The 17483-nt window shown below is 37.1% G+C and overlaps 1 protein-coding gene across 1 annotated transcript in view; it reads right to left on the bottom strand.

Annotated features, from left to right (window-relative positions):
- The window catches only part of TRHDE (thyrotropin releasing hormone degrading enzyme), a 206701-nt gene that overhangs the window by 78570 nt on the left and 110648 nt on the right, over positions 1 to 17483 (bottom strand). The window contains exon 7 of the mRNA XM_066319185.1: positions 12675 to 12740. Coding sequence (XP_066175282.1) covers positions 12675 to 12740 — 66 coding nt within the window. The remainder of the gene's footprint in view (positions 1 to 12674; positions 12741 to 17483) is intronic.

Raw genomic sequence — 17483 nt, 5'->3', positions numbered from 1 at the left:
AAATTTATATACTTAATCTTAAGCTACCAGACACTATCTGACAGATGCTGACTCTCTGACTGTAACATGCCCCTTTTCCCTCCCTTCCTTTTTTACACTGCTAACATCAAATCTGCTATCACATATTATCTTAACATTGTCTAACATTCAAATAATAAAGCTTGGGCAAGGGTCAGAGGGTAGTGCATATGTTTGCAAAGGTGAGCGACAAAGAACAGGGAGTGAGAACCAATGGTAAAGGACTACCACCAGCTAGCTACAAAACTGCAAAGATTCCCGTAAGAGAGGAAGACTACTGAACAGAAAAGCTAAAATAGCCAACTAGATTTGCAGTGTTTTTCAGCTGTACAACATACTAATCCTGAAGAAACAGCCATAAGGAAGAGAAGTGACCACCCTCCTGTTTGGGCAGTCAGACGAGCAACAAAATAAGGAGCAGGTAAATTACTTAAATCACCTTACTGGTCATGGTGAACACTGTGTAAGGCAAATTAGTTGGAGGTTAACTCTACTTTTGTCAAGAATTAATTTGTACCAGTGAGTCAAGCTGCAGAGCTACCTCCAAACTGAAAGAACAGCTGTTATCAGACCAGTTATCAAAGCACTACTGCAATGCCATCTAAGAAAAAAAAACTGGAAACAGGTTTTTCCTGGACAAGTAAGCCAAACAAGTGGTTCATTTTCTACATTGTTTTACTAGAAGTGCCCAAAACTGCTTTCAGGAAGTCTAGGAAGAAATTGCCAACGAATAGAATACACTAGAGTCATAGAATATAGTTTCATCACAGTTTCTACCAGAGGATCAAAAATGTTGGTTTTCTTGCTATATTTTAATCTATAACTGCATTAAAATGTGTTCTTCCTACAAAAAATAAAGTTAGTCAAAAGTCAAGAATTTAACTAACTAAAAAAGCACATCAACTTACAGTAACAAAATGCCAGCATCAAAATTATATTGAAATAGCAAGCACATAAGGAGTGTAAGGTAATGACTGCAGATAGCAGTCCTGACTATGTAGACAGTCCTTATCTATTTTTAAAATTATCACATCTGTTACAGTCAGAGCATCAAATGCATTCCTGTACTTGCCTTCAGCTACAGTTCCCTGCCTTCAGCTACAGTTTGATGATCCTTTGGTGGTACAGCCAGACTAAGCATGTCCCACAACTTTTGCTGTTCCTTGGACCCATCCCCCTGCTTGTGATGCTACTACATATCTAGACCTCTGAAAAGGAGGTCAGTATAGGAGTGAATCTAACATTCCTCACTGAGGACACACTTTCTTCCTTGATCAAGTTTACCAAGAAGGACTCAAAACTCTTCCAGTGGTATAAATGAAGTAGTGCTGGGCAGCCATGAATGGAGAGGAAAAAGCAGCTGAGACAGCATTGGATGAAAACAGAACAGTGTTTTCCAAAAAGTGCTCTGTGCAAGTATGTGCCAAATATTATGAAAAAGACTGGACAGAAAGATAAGACAGGCTACAGTTAAGAGAAGGATAATCAGTGCATCACATTTAATAAAAACAAAAAAAAAATATTTTTAAGTGCCATTTCTCTAAAAGCAATGGTCAAATATTTTTTAAATGCTTTAAGTAATGACTGGTAGTGTCATTTCTCATCAATAAGCTAATTTTTACAGTGAATTAGTTAACCTTCATTAGAAATTATGTGTGGACACTGCATTCAGAATTGAAGTAGACTAAACTCAGAAACTTTAAATAATAATAAAAACACTATCATAAATCAAAGAAAGTAAAATAACATTTAACTCCAGTTTTCAAAGTGTCCACATAGGGCTACCATGAGGTTTAACTAATCCAAATATAATTCCCACCTTCTGCTGCTTTGAGTGAACTTTTGTGAAACCCTGTTTAAAAAGTCTACTACCAGGAGCTTCTTCACTAGCCTCTACTTTAAACTCACGAATAGTAAAAACAAATTTTAAAAGCCTGAAAGGTGTGCAACATACTTCAAAGTCATCATACAAAAATTCACTTCAGCTGTGTTTTGCTTTCTCTTAGGGTTACTACCTCAGCCAACACATAAAATCCTAGGGAAGGAACTTGGTGGAATACTATCACTGGTGAAATACTACACCAGCTAAAATTCTACTCCTTAATTTCCAAAAGGTATATTTAGACTTTTTTCATGTACAACAGTGATATAATGCTGACAAACCAGCAGCAACTGGAAAATATCCAGTCAACATGTCATATCTGCAATTAAATCATTATGTCTAAACAGCAAGCTATAACTACTAATCAGAAAGAGTGAAACTGGAACCACACATGGAAATAAATCTTAATTTTCTCTGGAGCCAATGATGCTGAATGGGCCACATAATTATAGCATTTTACTTTGTCCTTTTTCCTTTGTAATTCATTATACTCCCATTGATGCTAACAATAATCAGATCAGCAGAACTGACATTTCTGGCATTATATGGGCCAATGGGAGTTCCAGCATTGATTCTGCAGGAGAAAAATTAGGGCAATGTTGAGAGTATCTCATCCATGGTATTAAAAGTATAACATCCATTTAGAGGATCCAGACAGGACCTGTGTCCTGTTATATGCAGGCTGTGATACAGAAGAAAGCAAGCAAGAGCTATCATTAAATCAAAGGGACTGCTTTCTTCGCTCTACCCGCTGCTTGTTGGTAAGAAACCAGGACTAAAAATTGGAAATAAGCCAACTAAAATCGACATGGCCCTTCATTTTCATTCCAACACAAAAGAAGAAAAACTTCAAATGACTATAAGGAACTCAATTTTTCAATTAATAATCTTCTGTAGTGCAACTCTGTGAACCCAATGGAAATTGGGCATCTAAAACCAAATAAAACCTGTATTCAGGCAAATTTTCAGCTACTTTAAAATATAACTTGCTTTTCTGAGAATCCTTGTTAAAATATCAGAAATATTATATTGCAAAGTTTATTTCCCTTGTAAAATTCAATTTCACCTTTAAGCTATTAATACGAAGAGGAGGGAGGTTCTATTTTGAAACACAGCAGCAGGAGTTGCAGTATGGTGGCAATGCAGTTTGCAAGCAAAGTCTAAAGGGAAACAGTTAGAAGGACTGCAAAGTTTGTGCTTTGCAGAGCCTGATGGTATCTTCTATGCAGTGAGAAACCTGCTAGTAAATAAAGCTTAGCTTTAAAGAAAAATGTATTTGATGTACTATTTGGTAGTGGTACTAAACTACTCAGCCAAGGACAAATCCTACAGAAATAAAGCACTCTCTGAAATTGAACTGCATATATTTGACTGAATTTGTACATTCATTTAATTCTGTCTTGTCTGGTTGTGTAATACACTTTAACCTAAAACCACACATTGCTCAATGAATAAATTCTTAGTGCACACGAAAAAAAAGGTGGGAAGTTTTCCACAGATACTTAAGATGGCACCTACTAATTGTGACAGGTTGGCTGCTCATTCCTCTGCATTAACTTGAACTACGCCCAAGAATTGCTAACCAGGCAAAAAAATCTCTGCTTTACTTTTCTGTAACAAATTTCTCTACATAAATATCAGATTTAGAAAGAAATTATTGTTACTTATTATGAAAAGGTGTCCATTAACCAATCATGAAAACTTACTGCAAGCATGCCACTGTGTCTAGATCATAAGGACCTGCAACACTTGTTCAATAACAGTGAATACCAGATAGAGAAGCAGAAACTTTGAGGGTTTGGCTGTTGTTTGTATCAATGAGCAAATGTTTCTCATTGTGCAAAACACCTTCATACAATTCAGTCCCAAGAGCTGCACCTTTTTTTTTTTTTTTCCATTTTGTGAAAAATCTTAAAAAATCATTAGTCCTTACATCTGGCAATATGTGTGTCATCCTAGCTATAGTAATTCAGCTTTAAATGCATGTAGGGAAAGGAAAAGAAAAAGAAAGGGGAAGAGAAAAAGGGAGGAGGAAGAGAAGAAAGAGATGGAAAAGGAGAAAGTTTTCACAAAAGTGTGTTTTGTCCAGCACAGATTCAGAATATATTTTAATGTCCTCCACTAAACGGAAGTAGATAGATTGACTGTTTGATTGATTGACTGATTTCCAATATATATAATGCGTTAACCAGGAGTTCAATCCTGCAGTATTTGTTCTGAAAATATCCCCACTGACTTCTAAAGAGCTAAGGGAAATTCTGATTGCATAAGAGCAGCAAAAATCACACACAAAATGTTTCACTTCCAGTGCCCTGTAAAATCCTTTGAGCTGCCTCATAGCAACAGAGGTAAGGTTGGCACTGAGCTGCTATCAGGAAAACAGTGTAATTTCCAAAAGAAAACATTTTCGTAAATAGCTGCTGAGCCTGCTGACATTATCTGGGAATTCATACCTATCACTCTTCCTCTTAATAATTCCCATAATAAAAATGAAGGAGAAAACAGTCATAACTGAATTTCATACGCAACAAAAAGAAGCTCACTGAAGGCACACCAAGTGAATAGCTATGCAGTATCTGAAAATGAGTGACTAACATTGCCATGAAGGGCAATGCTGTTCCAAGAAAACAAACTGTGTTTATACACAGTCTGTACACTAACTGCTTTTCTTTTTGTAAAAAGCTTTAGCAGTAGAGCAAAGTAACATTCTATACTAGCTGAAAAACACCATAACTTCCTCCTAATGAAGGCAATACCATCCATAACCTTGCTGTGAACCCAGGCATTGGGGACACTGCTCACTACTGAGGTTCAGCAGCACCTACCCTCACAACATTTTGTATTTCCTTGCGGCAATCTTCAATGTGGGCAAAGTGTAACTGAAATCCTATCTTCAAAGAGTCCATCTTAGGCTGAATTCTCCAAAATTTCAGTCAACACCAGAAAGTACTAAAAAGTATCACATTTCACCTTTTTTTCTCAGTGTCCTTTCCTCTGTTGTCCCCATGCACTGGAGCACAGCTCTAAAGGTCAGAAGGAAAGTGATCTTGTTTCATAAAAATACTTTTTCCTAGCACTGATCACTTCTAGATAACCCAGCAGCTATAGAGACCCTCTCTCCCTGCTCTCCCTGCTCACAGCTGCTTAACCTTAGAGCGAAACTCAGGCCCTAAAGCAGAAAGCAAAGAGCCCATGCCCCCCTTCTCCAGGCAATCCCCAACAGTTGGGGAAAAAACCTGTCTGGTCTAAATCCTCCAGGAACACAAAGCAGAACAGAAGGAATGGAAAGGAGCTAATATCACCAAACAGGAATATTCTGCTAATGCACCATTTCAGGAAGAATCTCCCTTTGCAGAGCACCAATGTTATATGAGGCAAAAACCACCAGAACACATGATGTGCGGCTGATAAAACTGTGGGAGCATTATGTTCAGCCAGTGTTCTGCTTTCAAGAAGGTAACAGTTAAACTGTAGAACTGCAGATAAACCAAATACCCTCACTCTGTCTATGGATCAGCTTGTTGCACACCAGGACAGCACTATGGTCTCATCTGTCGCAGAGCTGGACTCTGTGACTGAATCTTATGTGACACCTGTTCTGAATATCTGAAATGGTTTATAATGCTAAATATTTTAACAGAACATCTTCTTGGGTTTCAAAACAGATATCCAAATGTCATGGCTCTTTTTCATTTTACTCATACTGGTCCACTTTCTCCTCAGATGTACAGGTACTCCATTCTCATTAATTTCTTTTAAGAAATATTAGTTGAATGATCAACATTTTCTGGAGGCCCACTTTGGTGTCTTCACAGGTTGAGCTGCAGCCACACAGGTGACGATGCCAGTGGAAGCTGTGCTTTGAATACATAAACTCTTCTGTTCCCTGAGTGCTGAGACACATGGGAGTTTTGCATACTTCACCTACGTAAATTTTAACTTCAGTTTCTCTGTGCCTAGATCTCCACCCTAGCACCATGTCCTATGAGGTTTATATCCTCTGCATTAACTGTTGTTGATGCACTCTGATACTACACTGGATGGCATTTAAGAAAACTGAATGTAGCAGTTACAAACTGAGCTACAAAGCAAATGAAAAGTATATGAAACTATTGAACAGAGGAATAATTCAGTTAGCATGGTCCACCTTGTCAACTGAATTAGACATTGTCCTATGTAGAAAACACTGGGAACTTGCATAATTAAAAAAAACTGGAAAAGGTGCATACATGGGGAAAAAAAATTAACTTCAGCATTTCTCAAAAACTTTACATTTAAATTATGCAACTTCAAATACTATTTTCCTTTAAGCATTAGCATTTTGCTTCACACAGTATACTCAAATACTCTCAGAGTTAGAGAAAGAACTTCCATTTTTGGAGTAATACCCAAGTCTGGCCCTTACTATGCTATACATCTTTAACACTTTCAAAGGAAAAAAAATATTGTGACATGACAACTTATAGAAGTTTCTTATGCAAGAAACTAACCTACTGTCTTTTACTCACCTGTGTAAGCCAAGCTGGAAGAAGATACAGGAATTCAGCCCATAATGTTGAATTCCTTTAACAAATGTAAGCTAAAATCCAGAGTGATGTAAATGAGAACCAAAAGAAATGCTGATGGGGCAAAAAAGGTAAAAGATGCTAACAATCTCATATGATATGCAGTGTAGAAAACAGTGATGTCAGCTCCTATGAAATTTCCTATGATTTCTGAAGTCCTCCCTTTAACATGCTCAAGTTCTCCAGTTGACAATTCTCAGATAAAGGGACTGGTAGTAAACTAATTCAGACAGTTAATTGCCAGAACATCCACGATGGTACTTTGATGTTCACCAAGGTCATACACTGCTTTTCTAAAGCAGAGGAGGTGGGTGCAGAATCAGCTGAAAAGTACTCTATTCAACATCTAGTAAACGCACCAGCTGAAACACCAGAGGTACTCTAGCTGTAAAGATGCTTCTCCTGGGTGGCAAAAGTTACATCCTCTGACTGAGTAAAGGAAGATTCCCATGTGCATTGTTGATCTGAAGGCAGCATCACAGTTCACTGCTTCAGTGACCTTGATCCTAAGATGCCTGATTTTTTGTCTTTGCGGATTTTTTATGTTTTTACAAAAAACTCCTGAAAATAAGTCTCTAATGATGTCTCATAGAAGATAGCAAACAACTAACTGTTATGAATTGGTAATGAAGATGTAATAAATAGGTATTAAATAAATACACTGTTTTAATACACTATGTAAAAAATAGATTATCATATAATACCATGGAAATAGATGAAAATATTTCATGAATTACCATTTCATGCACATTTTAAGTGTCTAAAATGCAGTACGGATGAAAGGAAGTTTAAATAGCCAGCAATATGATACTAGGAAGTGACTGAAATCTGAACCTTGCTGAATTTAATAGTCTGAACACCACTCTTCCCCTGACAGCTCCTGCGAAAGACTGACTAATTTGTTTCAATACAGTGGCCACTCTACAGCACCAAAAGACACAGCATATATCCAGAGCACTGTATGAAAATTCTTCCAAATGTGCAATGTGAAGCCTAAAAAGTAGTTAATTTATCACAGAAGCAGAGATTCCTATGGTAACTAATTCAAACTGCTGATAATGCACTAAATCAGAGTGAGTGATGAACACATACACAGCAGCAAGTGAAGTTCAAAAGGATACAGATCTATGTGATCAATGAGCTGTCACACAGCAAATGAAAGGCAGTGTTGACAAATGTACAGTAATAGAGATGAGGCTCCAAAATAATCAAACCAAATATAAGAAAACTTTAAAAAAAACAGTGCAGAAATATCTCATTACAGCACTGGAGGTGCCTTTTTAAACAAATCTACCAGACATTCAAATCACGGGTACTTCTCTTTCTATTTAATTTGAAAAAAATAAAAACCAAGCACTGATTACTTGAAGAGATGCATTGTCATAAAGCAGTAAAATCTTCCCCAAAATGCAATCCAGTCACACCAAACATGTAAGAAACCATCTATTTCAAGCAGAGTTGGAAAAACAGTCTACAGAAGAAAATGTCACACATACCTAGAATCGTATTATACATTACCACCCTGAGTGATGACTGAACGATAAGGGCAACTTATGCCTTCTACCTCTATCAATCTGTGAAGTTCAGAAACATAATCAGATCAAGTGGTGCTGACCAAGCCTCTTTATACTTAACCATCTTCTTACCTGATTAATAGCTTTTTGACTGAAGAATAACACCACTTTGTATGAAGAGTACTGGCATTCAGTGATGTGCACTTCTTGAATTTTCCTGGAGCGTAAGAAACTGCACATCATGAATGATGCCAGAACTTTTAAAAGACAGAAATCACCTACTGTGACAAGGAAGAATTTATTAGACATTTTCTACAAAAATAATAGCTGTAACTTTCTCATATGCAAGTGCTACCAGCTGTGGCTACTATTGTCATTTTTTTATTCAATTATTCATTACAGCCAATAGAAATACATTTTCTTTTGCTTTTGTCTATGGAATGCTACAGTGAGAATGTTCTGTCTGTAACTAAATCTCCTCTTTGAAATGTCATATGATTCAAGACGTCATATCTTTGAAGGGCTTTTCAAAAATCATACCTTCACTAGTCTCTTGGGTGCACCTTTATTGTGAAACTGCCTCACTATAATCAAATGCCCTTTCAAGTGTATTTACTGTCATAGGAACAGGCCAGTTATTCTTGACAGATTCGAATCTCTACAAAGACATCTACACTGTAAAAATGAGAATTTCTACCAGAATTCTACTTCCTTGAAGACTCCTTAACAGAACAGTTTGCTGAACTGTTACAGATCACATGCACACTTGTACATTTCCTTCATATTTATTGGTAAAGAATATCCACCAAAGAGCCTCATTCTCCTCCATCAACTTCTCTCTTCTTTTTAATACAATTGATTGTTTTCTTTGACAAACAAGGGATTTTTCACCGCCAAGCAGTCTCAACCTTCTCTTCAAGAAGTCCACATGCCAGGTAAGTAAGAAAAAACAGGCAATTAACAAAAAAGGTAGCAATCCTATTTGCTTCTTGCTCTAAACCTTGCGTTTTCCTCTCCTTAACCCAAAGGTTACCTTATCTGTTGTAGCATCTCCTATACAAGAGCTCTAATTTTTTAGCTCCTAAAAAGATGATGAATCATGCCTTGATTTTGATGAAACCACAAACAATGCAAACACAAATAAAGAACTACTCATTTTGGTTTATGCTACATTAATAAGACTTCAGCATTACTCTTTTTTATCATCTTTTCAACAATTAAGGAAATAGCTAATACACTAAAAAAATTGAAATAATACTGGAAATATAATAGAGTGGACTGGTAACAGTACAGAATGTTCCTGGAGCGTGTGGAAGTTAACTTCTAGACCCAGCTGGTGAGCAAGACAACAAAAAAAGCTGCCCTGCTGGATGTCTTGTTTGTGAACAAAGATTGGTCGGTGATGTGATGATTGAAGGGTGTCTTGGGCTCAGCAGATACAGTTTTCGATTCTTGGAGAAGTAAGGAGAGGGGTCAGCAGAACTACCACCTCAGCCTGTTTATGACACTTCTTGGGAGAGTCCCTTGGACTTTTGCCTGAAGAGCAAAGGAGTCCAGGAAGACTGAACATATTTAAGAAATTTTAAAGGAGCTAGGCCATCCCCATGTGCTGAAAGACAAGCCAGTGGGGAAGACCACCAGGCTGCACAGAGATTTTTGTCTGGAGCTCAGACAACTAAAACAAGTTTATGACCTTTGGAAGAAGGGACATGCAACTCAGGAGGACTACAAAAGTGCACTGTAAGGTTATGCAGGCAGAAAACTTAAAGAGCCAAAGCCAAACTAGAACTTTGGACACTGCTATAAAATACAATAAAAAATGTTCCTATAAATATATTAGCAACAGAAGGACGGCTTAGAAGCTACAGCCTTTGCTGAATATGGGGAATAACATAGTGACAAAGAATGAGAGAAAGGCTGAGGTACTTAATGCCTTCTTAGGCTCAGTCTTTCACAGTAAGACCAATTGTTCATTGAGTACCCAACCCCCTGAGCTGGATGACAGAGACTGAGAGCAGAACTGAAGCACCAAACATCTGAGGGGAAATGGTCAGCAGTCTTCTACACCACTTAGATACACAGAAGTCTATTGGAAGGGACAGGATACATCCAGTGGTATTGAGGGAGCTGGTGGCAGTGCTTACTGAGTCACTTTCCATCACTGACCAGTAGTTCTGGCTAAGTGGATAGGTCCCAGACAACCAGAGGTTAGCAATGTGACATCCACTTACATGAAGGGTTGGAAGGATGATCTGAGGATGATCAGGAATGTCAGCCTGACCTCAGTGCCAGGGAAGGTCACAGAGCAGATCGCCTTGAGTGCAATCATACAGCAGATGCAAGACAACTAGGGTGTCAGGCCCAGCCAGCATGTTCTAAGAAAGGTCCTGTTTGACCAACCTGACCCCCTTCTACGACCTACTTTGTGGTTGAGGGAAAGGTTCTGAATTTTGTCTACCTAGACTTTACTAAAGGCTTTGCCACCATTTCCCACAGCACTCTCCTGGAAAACCTGGCTGTGGAGGTCTTTTAGAACTCAGTTACTCAGCAAGCCATTAGAATAACACAGGAGGAATGAGCCATCAAGTGCATTTTCTAAATATCTGTTATTTGAAGAGTTTTATAAATACTAGTAATATTCAATTTTGCTATTCGGCAGAAGGGACATTTAGTTGAGTATTAGAATTCATGTTAAAACAGGATGCAAGGCAACATAATTCAAAAACCCAAGTGATGCTACCAAGCTGAAGATGCCTAAACCAGTGCATGACAAAAAGGGTAAAATCGTCCTCCAATTTCCTTTATCATTAGGAAAGCTATACCCTCCCAAATGTACAGTGCAGGAACAGTATTTTGTTAGATTTGCAAAATATAAAGAATTAAATGATTGACAGATATTTCCAACTGTATAATTTGTAGCTTATGAAAAACTTATGAACTTTGTTTTATTTTGTTCAGCTTGAAGACATACACATGGAAAATCTCTATCTGGATTTCAAACTGGTTTTAGTTAAAATCATCATCTTCCTACTGAATTGATGCCAAGACTTGCACTAGTCAGATTTTCACAGCTAGATTTTTCATAGACTTTTATTAGCAAACAGAATGGTTTCTATTTAGAGCCAAACCACTGAAAAGCAGAAATAATAGGAAACCACTCATATAAAAAACTAAAGCTCCATTACAACTTTATGGCAATTATGGTTAATCCCTGCATAGCTATTCTTTGATCTGAACCTTTTTCTCCGTCTATTTCAGGACAACTTGCTTGCTGTCATTTCTCAGGCAAACACAGAAAAAAACAGAAAAACAGGATTTAAGATGTGCACACTGAAACTTTTCCTTTCTAAAACCCTGAGTGACATACTCCACTGGGAAAAATTGCTACTGAATTCCTCTGTGAATGGATCTGTCCAGACAAAAGTTTCTGGCTGGAATATGGAGTTTGCTTCTAAAAATAGAAGTCTTACTGTCTTAAATGACATGAGAGTTTTACCCTTGACATACACAAGATTTTATAAAGAAAACTTCTGATTTAAAGAGTTCTCATCTGGATGAGAAATTTATCTAATTGATCTGACCTGGTGTTACAACTAAACAAATAATCAAGCTGGGTCCCATGAGTAAGTTATGCTACAAACCCTGAATGTACTGTAAACTCTCCAAAAAGCTGCATCTCCTCAGCAAGTTTCCTTTCATTGCCTTTGCATGGAAAACACCTCTCTGACATGACCAATGCATTCATTTAATTTTTGTTTTATACTTTATCTTCCAATTTATTTTGGTTATAGGTAGAATTATTCTGTTAAAAAATGACCTGATCCTAGACGTAGTTTATTTAAATTTCAAAATGAAAAGCTTACTAAGAACAGATAAGATTGATTGCTCCTTCCAACTTAGCATAATTGTATTTCAGGTGAACATCAATTTACTTTAAAGGACACTTCTAAGTACCAGGCTGCATCATACATAATTCATCAATCACAGCTGCCTGTAACATGATTTACTCAAGCAGATTTCAACGGAATAGAAGGAATTGCATTGTTTTTTATGCTTTGGCTTGTTTGTTTTTAAATAGTTTACGAAACACTAATTTGTGCTGAATTATTGCTGAAAGGAGTTCATCTTAGGTAATCAGGATGTTGAATTTCTTTTTCTTTGTATAGAAATGTTACCTCTTTAAATTTCTTTTAAAAGACAGAGTTTTCAAAACAACATTAAGGCAGAGAGCACTCCATGCTTATTAAAGGTAAAAATAAAGCTCAAGGATTTTGCTGTGGAGGAAAGGATGGCAAAAATATTTATCTGAAAAGCATTATTCATTTTAGGGCTGTTTATTTTCCAGCTGGCTTACATTGTTATTATTTGTTACAACAGCAGTCAAATACAGGTGAAGAGAAGTAGCTACTTCTTCAGCTAGTCCTTCACATAGTTGTCACTTGGATAAAGTGGTTTTATGTGGCACTCTACACAAAACTGTATGCCAGTTAAAGTGCAATCACTTTATACATCAAGAAATATAGGTGAAATTGCATCTTCAATCAAATTCATCTTCAGGGACATAGTAGTACCTCAGATGGCCCTTTTACATCCAGAAAAGAAACTTTTCCACAAATTGATGCAAATAAAGCCTCAAAAGAAAAAAGAGCAAGAGAAACTGCACATCTACCCAAAGATGGAAATGCCTTTACTTACTTGTAAGCCCATTTGAAACACAGAGTGACCCATAAAGTTAGCCAACATCCGAATCAGAGCTGCACCCTATGGAAATAATAGAGAAACAAAATTACCAGTTTTGAATGCCAATATAACACAATAAAAATACTCAGAAGCAGGCATTTCCACCCAACACTAATATCTCCAAAACCTGTAGCTAATACAATCATTGTTTGTGCTAGAATGAAAAAGAGAGAGAGAGAGAGAGAGAAGATAATGCAAATGCTTGCTTGGAAAAGTGAGGAGGCAGAGTGATATTAATATCCTGCCCCATATATTGAATAAGGCGCCGGTCAAACAACACCCTCTCGCCACTGCTGCAGTATGCACATGTCAGTTCCACAGGTGACTGACCCCAAGCCTTCTATGCACTCAACAGAAATGCCCAGTTTTAACTGAGAGTAAAGAAACAATGTCAATTGCAAATTCTACCTCAGTGATTATTCATAATACGTTTATCTCCATTACACTATTGTTCATCAGTAATGTACCATAGTGTAATGGAGATAAATGAAGGAACGAAGGAAGTAGTATTCAGTGATACAACTTCCCTTTGTAAAAGCCTTCAAGATCTCGTGACTAAAAGTGAATAATTTACATAGGAATTTTGTAAGATGTGGATATATATATTTGACTTATTAATAGTCAGGTTGTTTTCCAGATTGTCTTGCGAAGAGGTAAATACTTGTACAGCACTCTTTCTCTACTTACAGCAGTTCTTACCCTCTTCTCCTTCAGGCAAAGCATAGAGCGCTATGTATAAGAAAAGACAGGTGATTCTAATTCTCAGTACTTACTGCAAGAAACAGACAGATACTTGCAAGAGTAGCTTTTTTTAAGCATCCTTTTTGTGTTTCCTCACTCACTCTCAGAAACATGATTGCTGTGTTTTTTCCCTTTGCACGAGTGCTCTATTTCAAGCAGAAATAACTTTGCAGATCTAATGTGACCATTTAGCTACAATATCCACTTTACAATATAATTTCAAGACAACCAGTCTTCCAATCCCAATATTTAAATGTTATACTTAGTACTGAATCACCATACAAGAAGGAAAACACTTGTGACTGCAAAGGCTTTAAGAAAACATGATGCTAGACCTCATCTAGAGATGAAGGTCCAGGAACTAGGTTAACACTCAATTAGAAAATAATAATAATTAAAAAAAAGCAATATTACATAGGTTCAAAAATTTACAGATACTAAAGCCAAAAGGACTATCACAACATTTATTCTGCATTAATAGAGATCAAACTGTAATTTAAACAAAACCCCATATGGTTTCTCTTTCTATTTTAAAAAATTCAAAATCCGAAAAATGTTTCAGAGTACTATATAATGTGTCACAACTAATATTTACTCTCACAATGAAACTACACACCTTTTTACTAACAGGAAGGTATCTAGTTTCACTTGCTTGAATTTATCTAGCCTCAGTTTTCAAAAGAAGACTTTATGTCTTTTCCTGCTAAATTAAAGCTGAGGGTAGTTTGGAAATTGAACTGTTGTCTAATTTTTAGATAATTTTACAGGTGTTGCACTGATTGTGTTTAAGCAGTGACTATTTTTAAGTACTGAATGGATTATCTGTAATAAACAACACTTGAAATAATGACATAAATCAAAAATATTTGTGAATTATTAGTAAGTTGTAAGAAAACACAAGTCCTTCATATAGGCCAACATATAGCAACAACAAATATTATATAGGTTGCAGAGCAACTGAGCTGCTTTTAGGAATTGAAGAGTGAATAAACCAAAACATGGTGTTTACATTATTAACACTAGGATATGTTGTTATAGTGGTATATAATCTTACTGGAAGACAAATCATGTCTGGAACACATAGCAGAATAGGAAATAATGCCTTTCAAAACAGATTATTACCTGAGCAGACAAGACCACAGGTCAGGAAACATTATTGCCCTTATATTACTAGAGAAACAGAATGTGTAAAGTTCTCAAAGACATTTAAGCAGATAAACAGCAGAGAAATCTATTTAAGCAGATAAACAGAAGATTTTTAAAAAATCTCATAAATAGATAAATCCTATTTATTCTGTAAGTAACTTGGGGCAGGACAATCCCAAACATCTGTAGCAGTAACAAAAAACCCATAAAACCTATCAGATAAAATCCTCAACAAGAAGACACTTCTCCATTCATCACACATCCCTTTTTCATACTCAGTATTTAGTATTCCAGGATGCTCTGGTTTCTTTCTCACAGTATAAATTTCGCATAGCAACAAAAGACATATTTATATAAGCACCATGACTCCACTTATTTCAGTAAAAAGTAAGGAAGCAAATAGTTCCATGTAATCTTGCCCACAGAGTCTTTTCTTCTATCCAGAGACCAAGAACTATCATATACATGTAAAAAAATTATAGAATTCCCCTTACAGGTAACATTTAGACACAGTTGGACAGACTATGGCTGGCCATTATACAGCAAACAAAATAAAATGGCAAGCAAAGACTGAATGGAGAGTCAAGGCACAAGGCAGGACTACTCTCTCAAGACAGGTCTCTTTGGTATTTTCTACTAAATAATTACCTTCGGAAACATAGAAACCCTACTTACAGCTTGCAGAACAATACATTTGTCACAGTTCTGTCATCTTCCCCACTCAGGAAAAGCAAATGCTTGTTTCTTGACTTGTTTCAGGAAGGGAATGTATCCAAAAAGCGAGAGAGCTTTAAGAGGGGAAGAAGTGTCTTGGATAGATGGGAGGAGAAATAGGAGCAAATAGAGCCCTTGGTGTAGAGGGAAAAGAAATGGGAGGAAACCACCTATTTCACCTTTCCCGAACTTTTGAAAGTGGGCAGAACAGAGAACAATGATACATTCATAAGAAGAGAAGAAGCTTGAGAAGAACATGTTGAGACATGTTCACAGCTCACAGGAAGCAGAGCAGGATAAGGCAGCAAACACTAGCACTCTGACTAAGCCAAAACAGGTTTGCAGGCAGGAGGATAAAAGGTAAGAGGTCTGGAGAGTAACTGGTCTAAGTAAGAGTGGCTTACTAAAAGGGGGAGCTTGGAAGATGACTCTAAACAGAGGGTCATGGGAGGTGAAGAAGGTATGTGCAATAAATTCAGTTATAGGAAAAACAGAATACATAGCTTTGGGGTCATCTGAATGGCCCAATATGCTGACATTCCCACAGCCTGTCAGTCTGGCAAGCAGCAAACTGGGTTAAGTCCACAGGAGTTATGCTCCTGTACCTTCTAAAAGCTTCTCTTCAAGACCTAAACCTACAAAAAAATCCCAACAAATCTGTCCTGCTGTAGGAGATGCTCTTTGGAAGCAGTCAGCACCACTCTGTGAACACCCTGACACGCAAGGAGTCTGCTCCCCACTTCAATCTGAGAGCCACTTCTGCTCTGCTAACCTTTGTCCAACAGGAACAACTGAGGCTGTCTAGAGAAGTGAACTTGCCTCTCCTACTGGGCAGAATGACTGTTTATTGAGGATTTAAGTGCTTTCCTCCCGGCAGTGGATGACACAGTACCTTGTCAAGAGGTAAAGCACATTGGTTTAAGAGGTCTAGTGGAAAGCAGTCCTTTCCTATTCAAAAAACATACCTAGTTCCTGTCAGTGTAAAATCTGAGTTGCCTTAAGCCATTGTACCCTACCTTAACATGTCTACCCAGACAAATACACTAGTTATTCATCCAATGATTAATGGCACTACCTGGGTCTAGTGAAACACTGCTAATTAGCAGATCTCACAAGTGCCCTCTAAGATTAATGCCAATATTCTGCAAATTAAAAGGAAACTGTGGCAAACCCTAGTGAAATCACTTGCCAAAGATCACCTAGCACACTCCTCATGTACCTATGATACAGTTGAAGCTTTCTCAGCCTCAGCATTGTGACTCCACTGCTATAGGAAAGGAAAGAAAAAAGAATATTTCGGCTACTTCATGGAAATTAGGTGCATATATGTCTTTTTTGCAAAGTGCTCTTGGGAAAAGGCTTGTTCATGGACAGCAAGCCACCACTGCCTGAAGGGATGGAATTTTATGCACTTTCTTTCCCTGAAGAAACTTGTACACTCTCAACATGGTAAAGACAATCCATAGCCAAAACTAGGAGTATAATTCCTTTGTATGCAAACTGAACATGTCTTTGAAATCTACAAAATGCAGATCTGAGCTAAGGTACTCAATCTAATTCTCTCCATGAAGTCTAATTCTCGCCATGCCAATATAAAATAATGTGATTGCATCCTTGATCCTAGACTAGTTTTAACTAATTTTTGAAGACCCACTCCCTAGATCTTGATCCTCTTATGTCATTACAGATCACAATTACTGTAAGTCAATTTAATTCTATGATTTATTGAATGTCTCAATTTTATTATACTTGAATTCCTTAATTAATTGTTTCATTTGCAACTTCCATCTTGTAAAAATTTTTTAATATAGAAGATATTACCAAATGGAATTTTGTTTAGCTGGAAACAAATTAAATCTTATGTATAAACCCACAAAAACATGACTGCTACTGCTACAGCACAGTACTGCTTCAGAGCCACATAGGAAGTGATACACTTGATTCAATGCAGGTATCTGTAGCACCTGTGACTATAATCACTTTAGTTGTTTAGACTTTCCTTACTTACGATCAATAGGCTTTAAGAGTCACCTCTAGTGCATCTAAAGATGCACTTTATCTAATCTTATAGTAAACCTCAGATCGGGGGAATTGTACTCTAAAAGCACCCATCTCTTGTAATTCACTCCAAAAGCAGGCCTGAGTGACTATCTCTTATGTACC

This window comes from Sylvia atricapilla, chromosome 5, assembly GCF_009819655.1.
Source record: "Sylvia atricapilla isolate bSylAtr1 chromosome 5, bSylAtr1.pri, whole genome shotgun sequence".
Classification (NCBI taxonomy): Eukaryota; Metazoa; Chordata; class Aves; order Passeriformes; family Sylviidae; genus Sylvia; species Sylvia atricapilla.
Note: the sequence above shows the minus strand (reverse complement) of the source record. Positions and strands in the feature narration are given on the sequence as shown.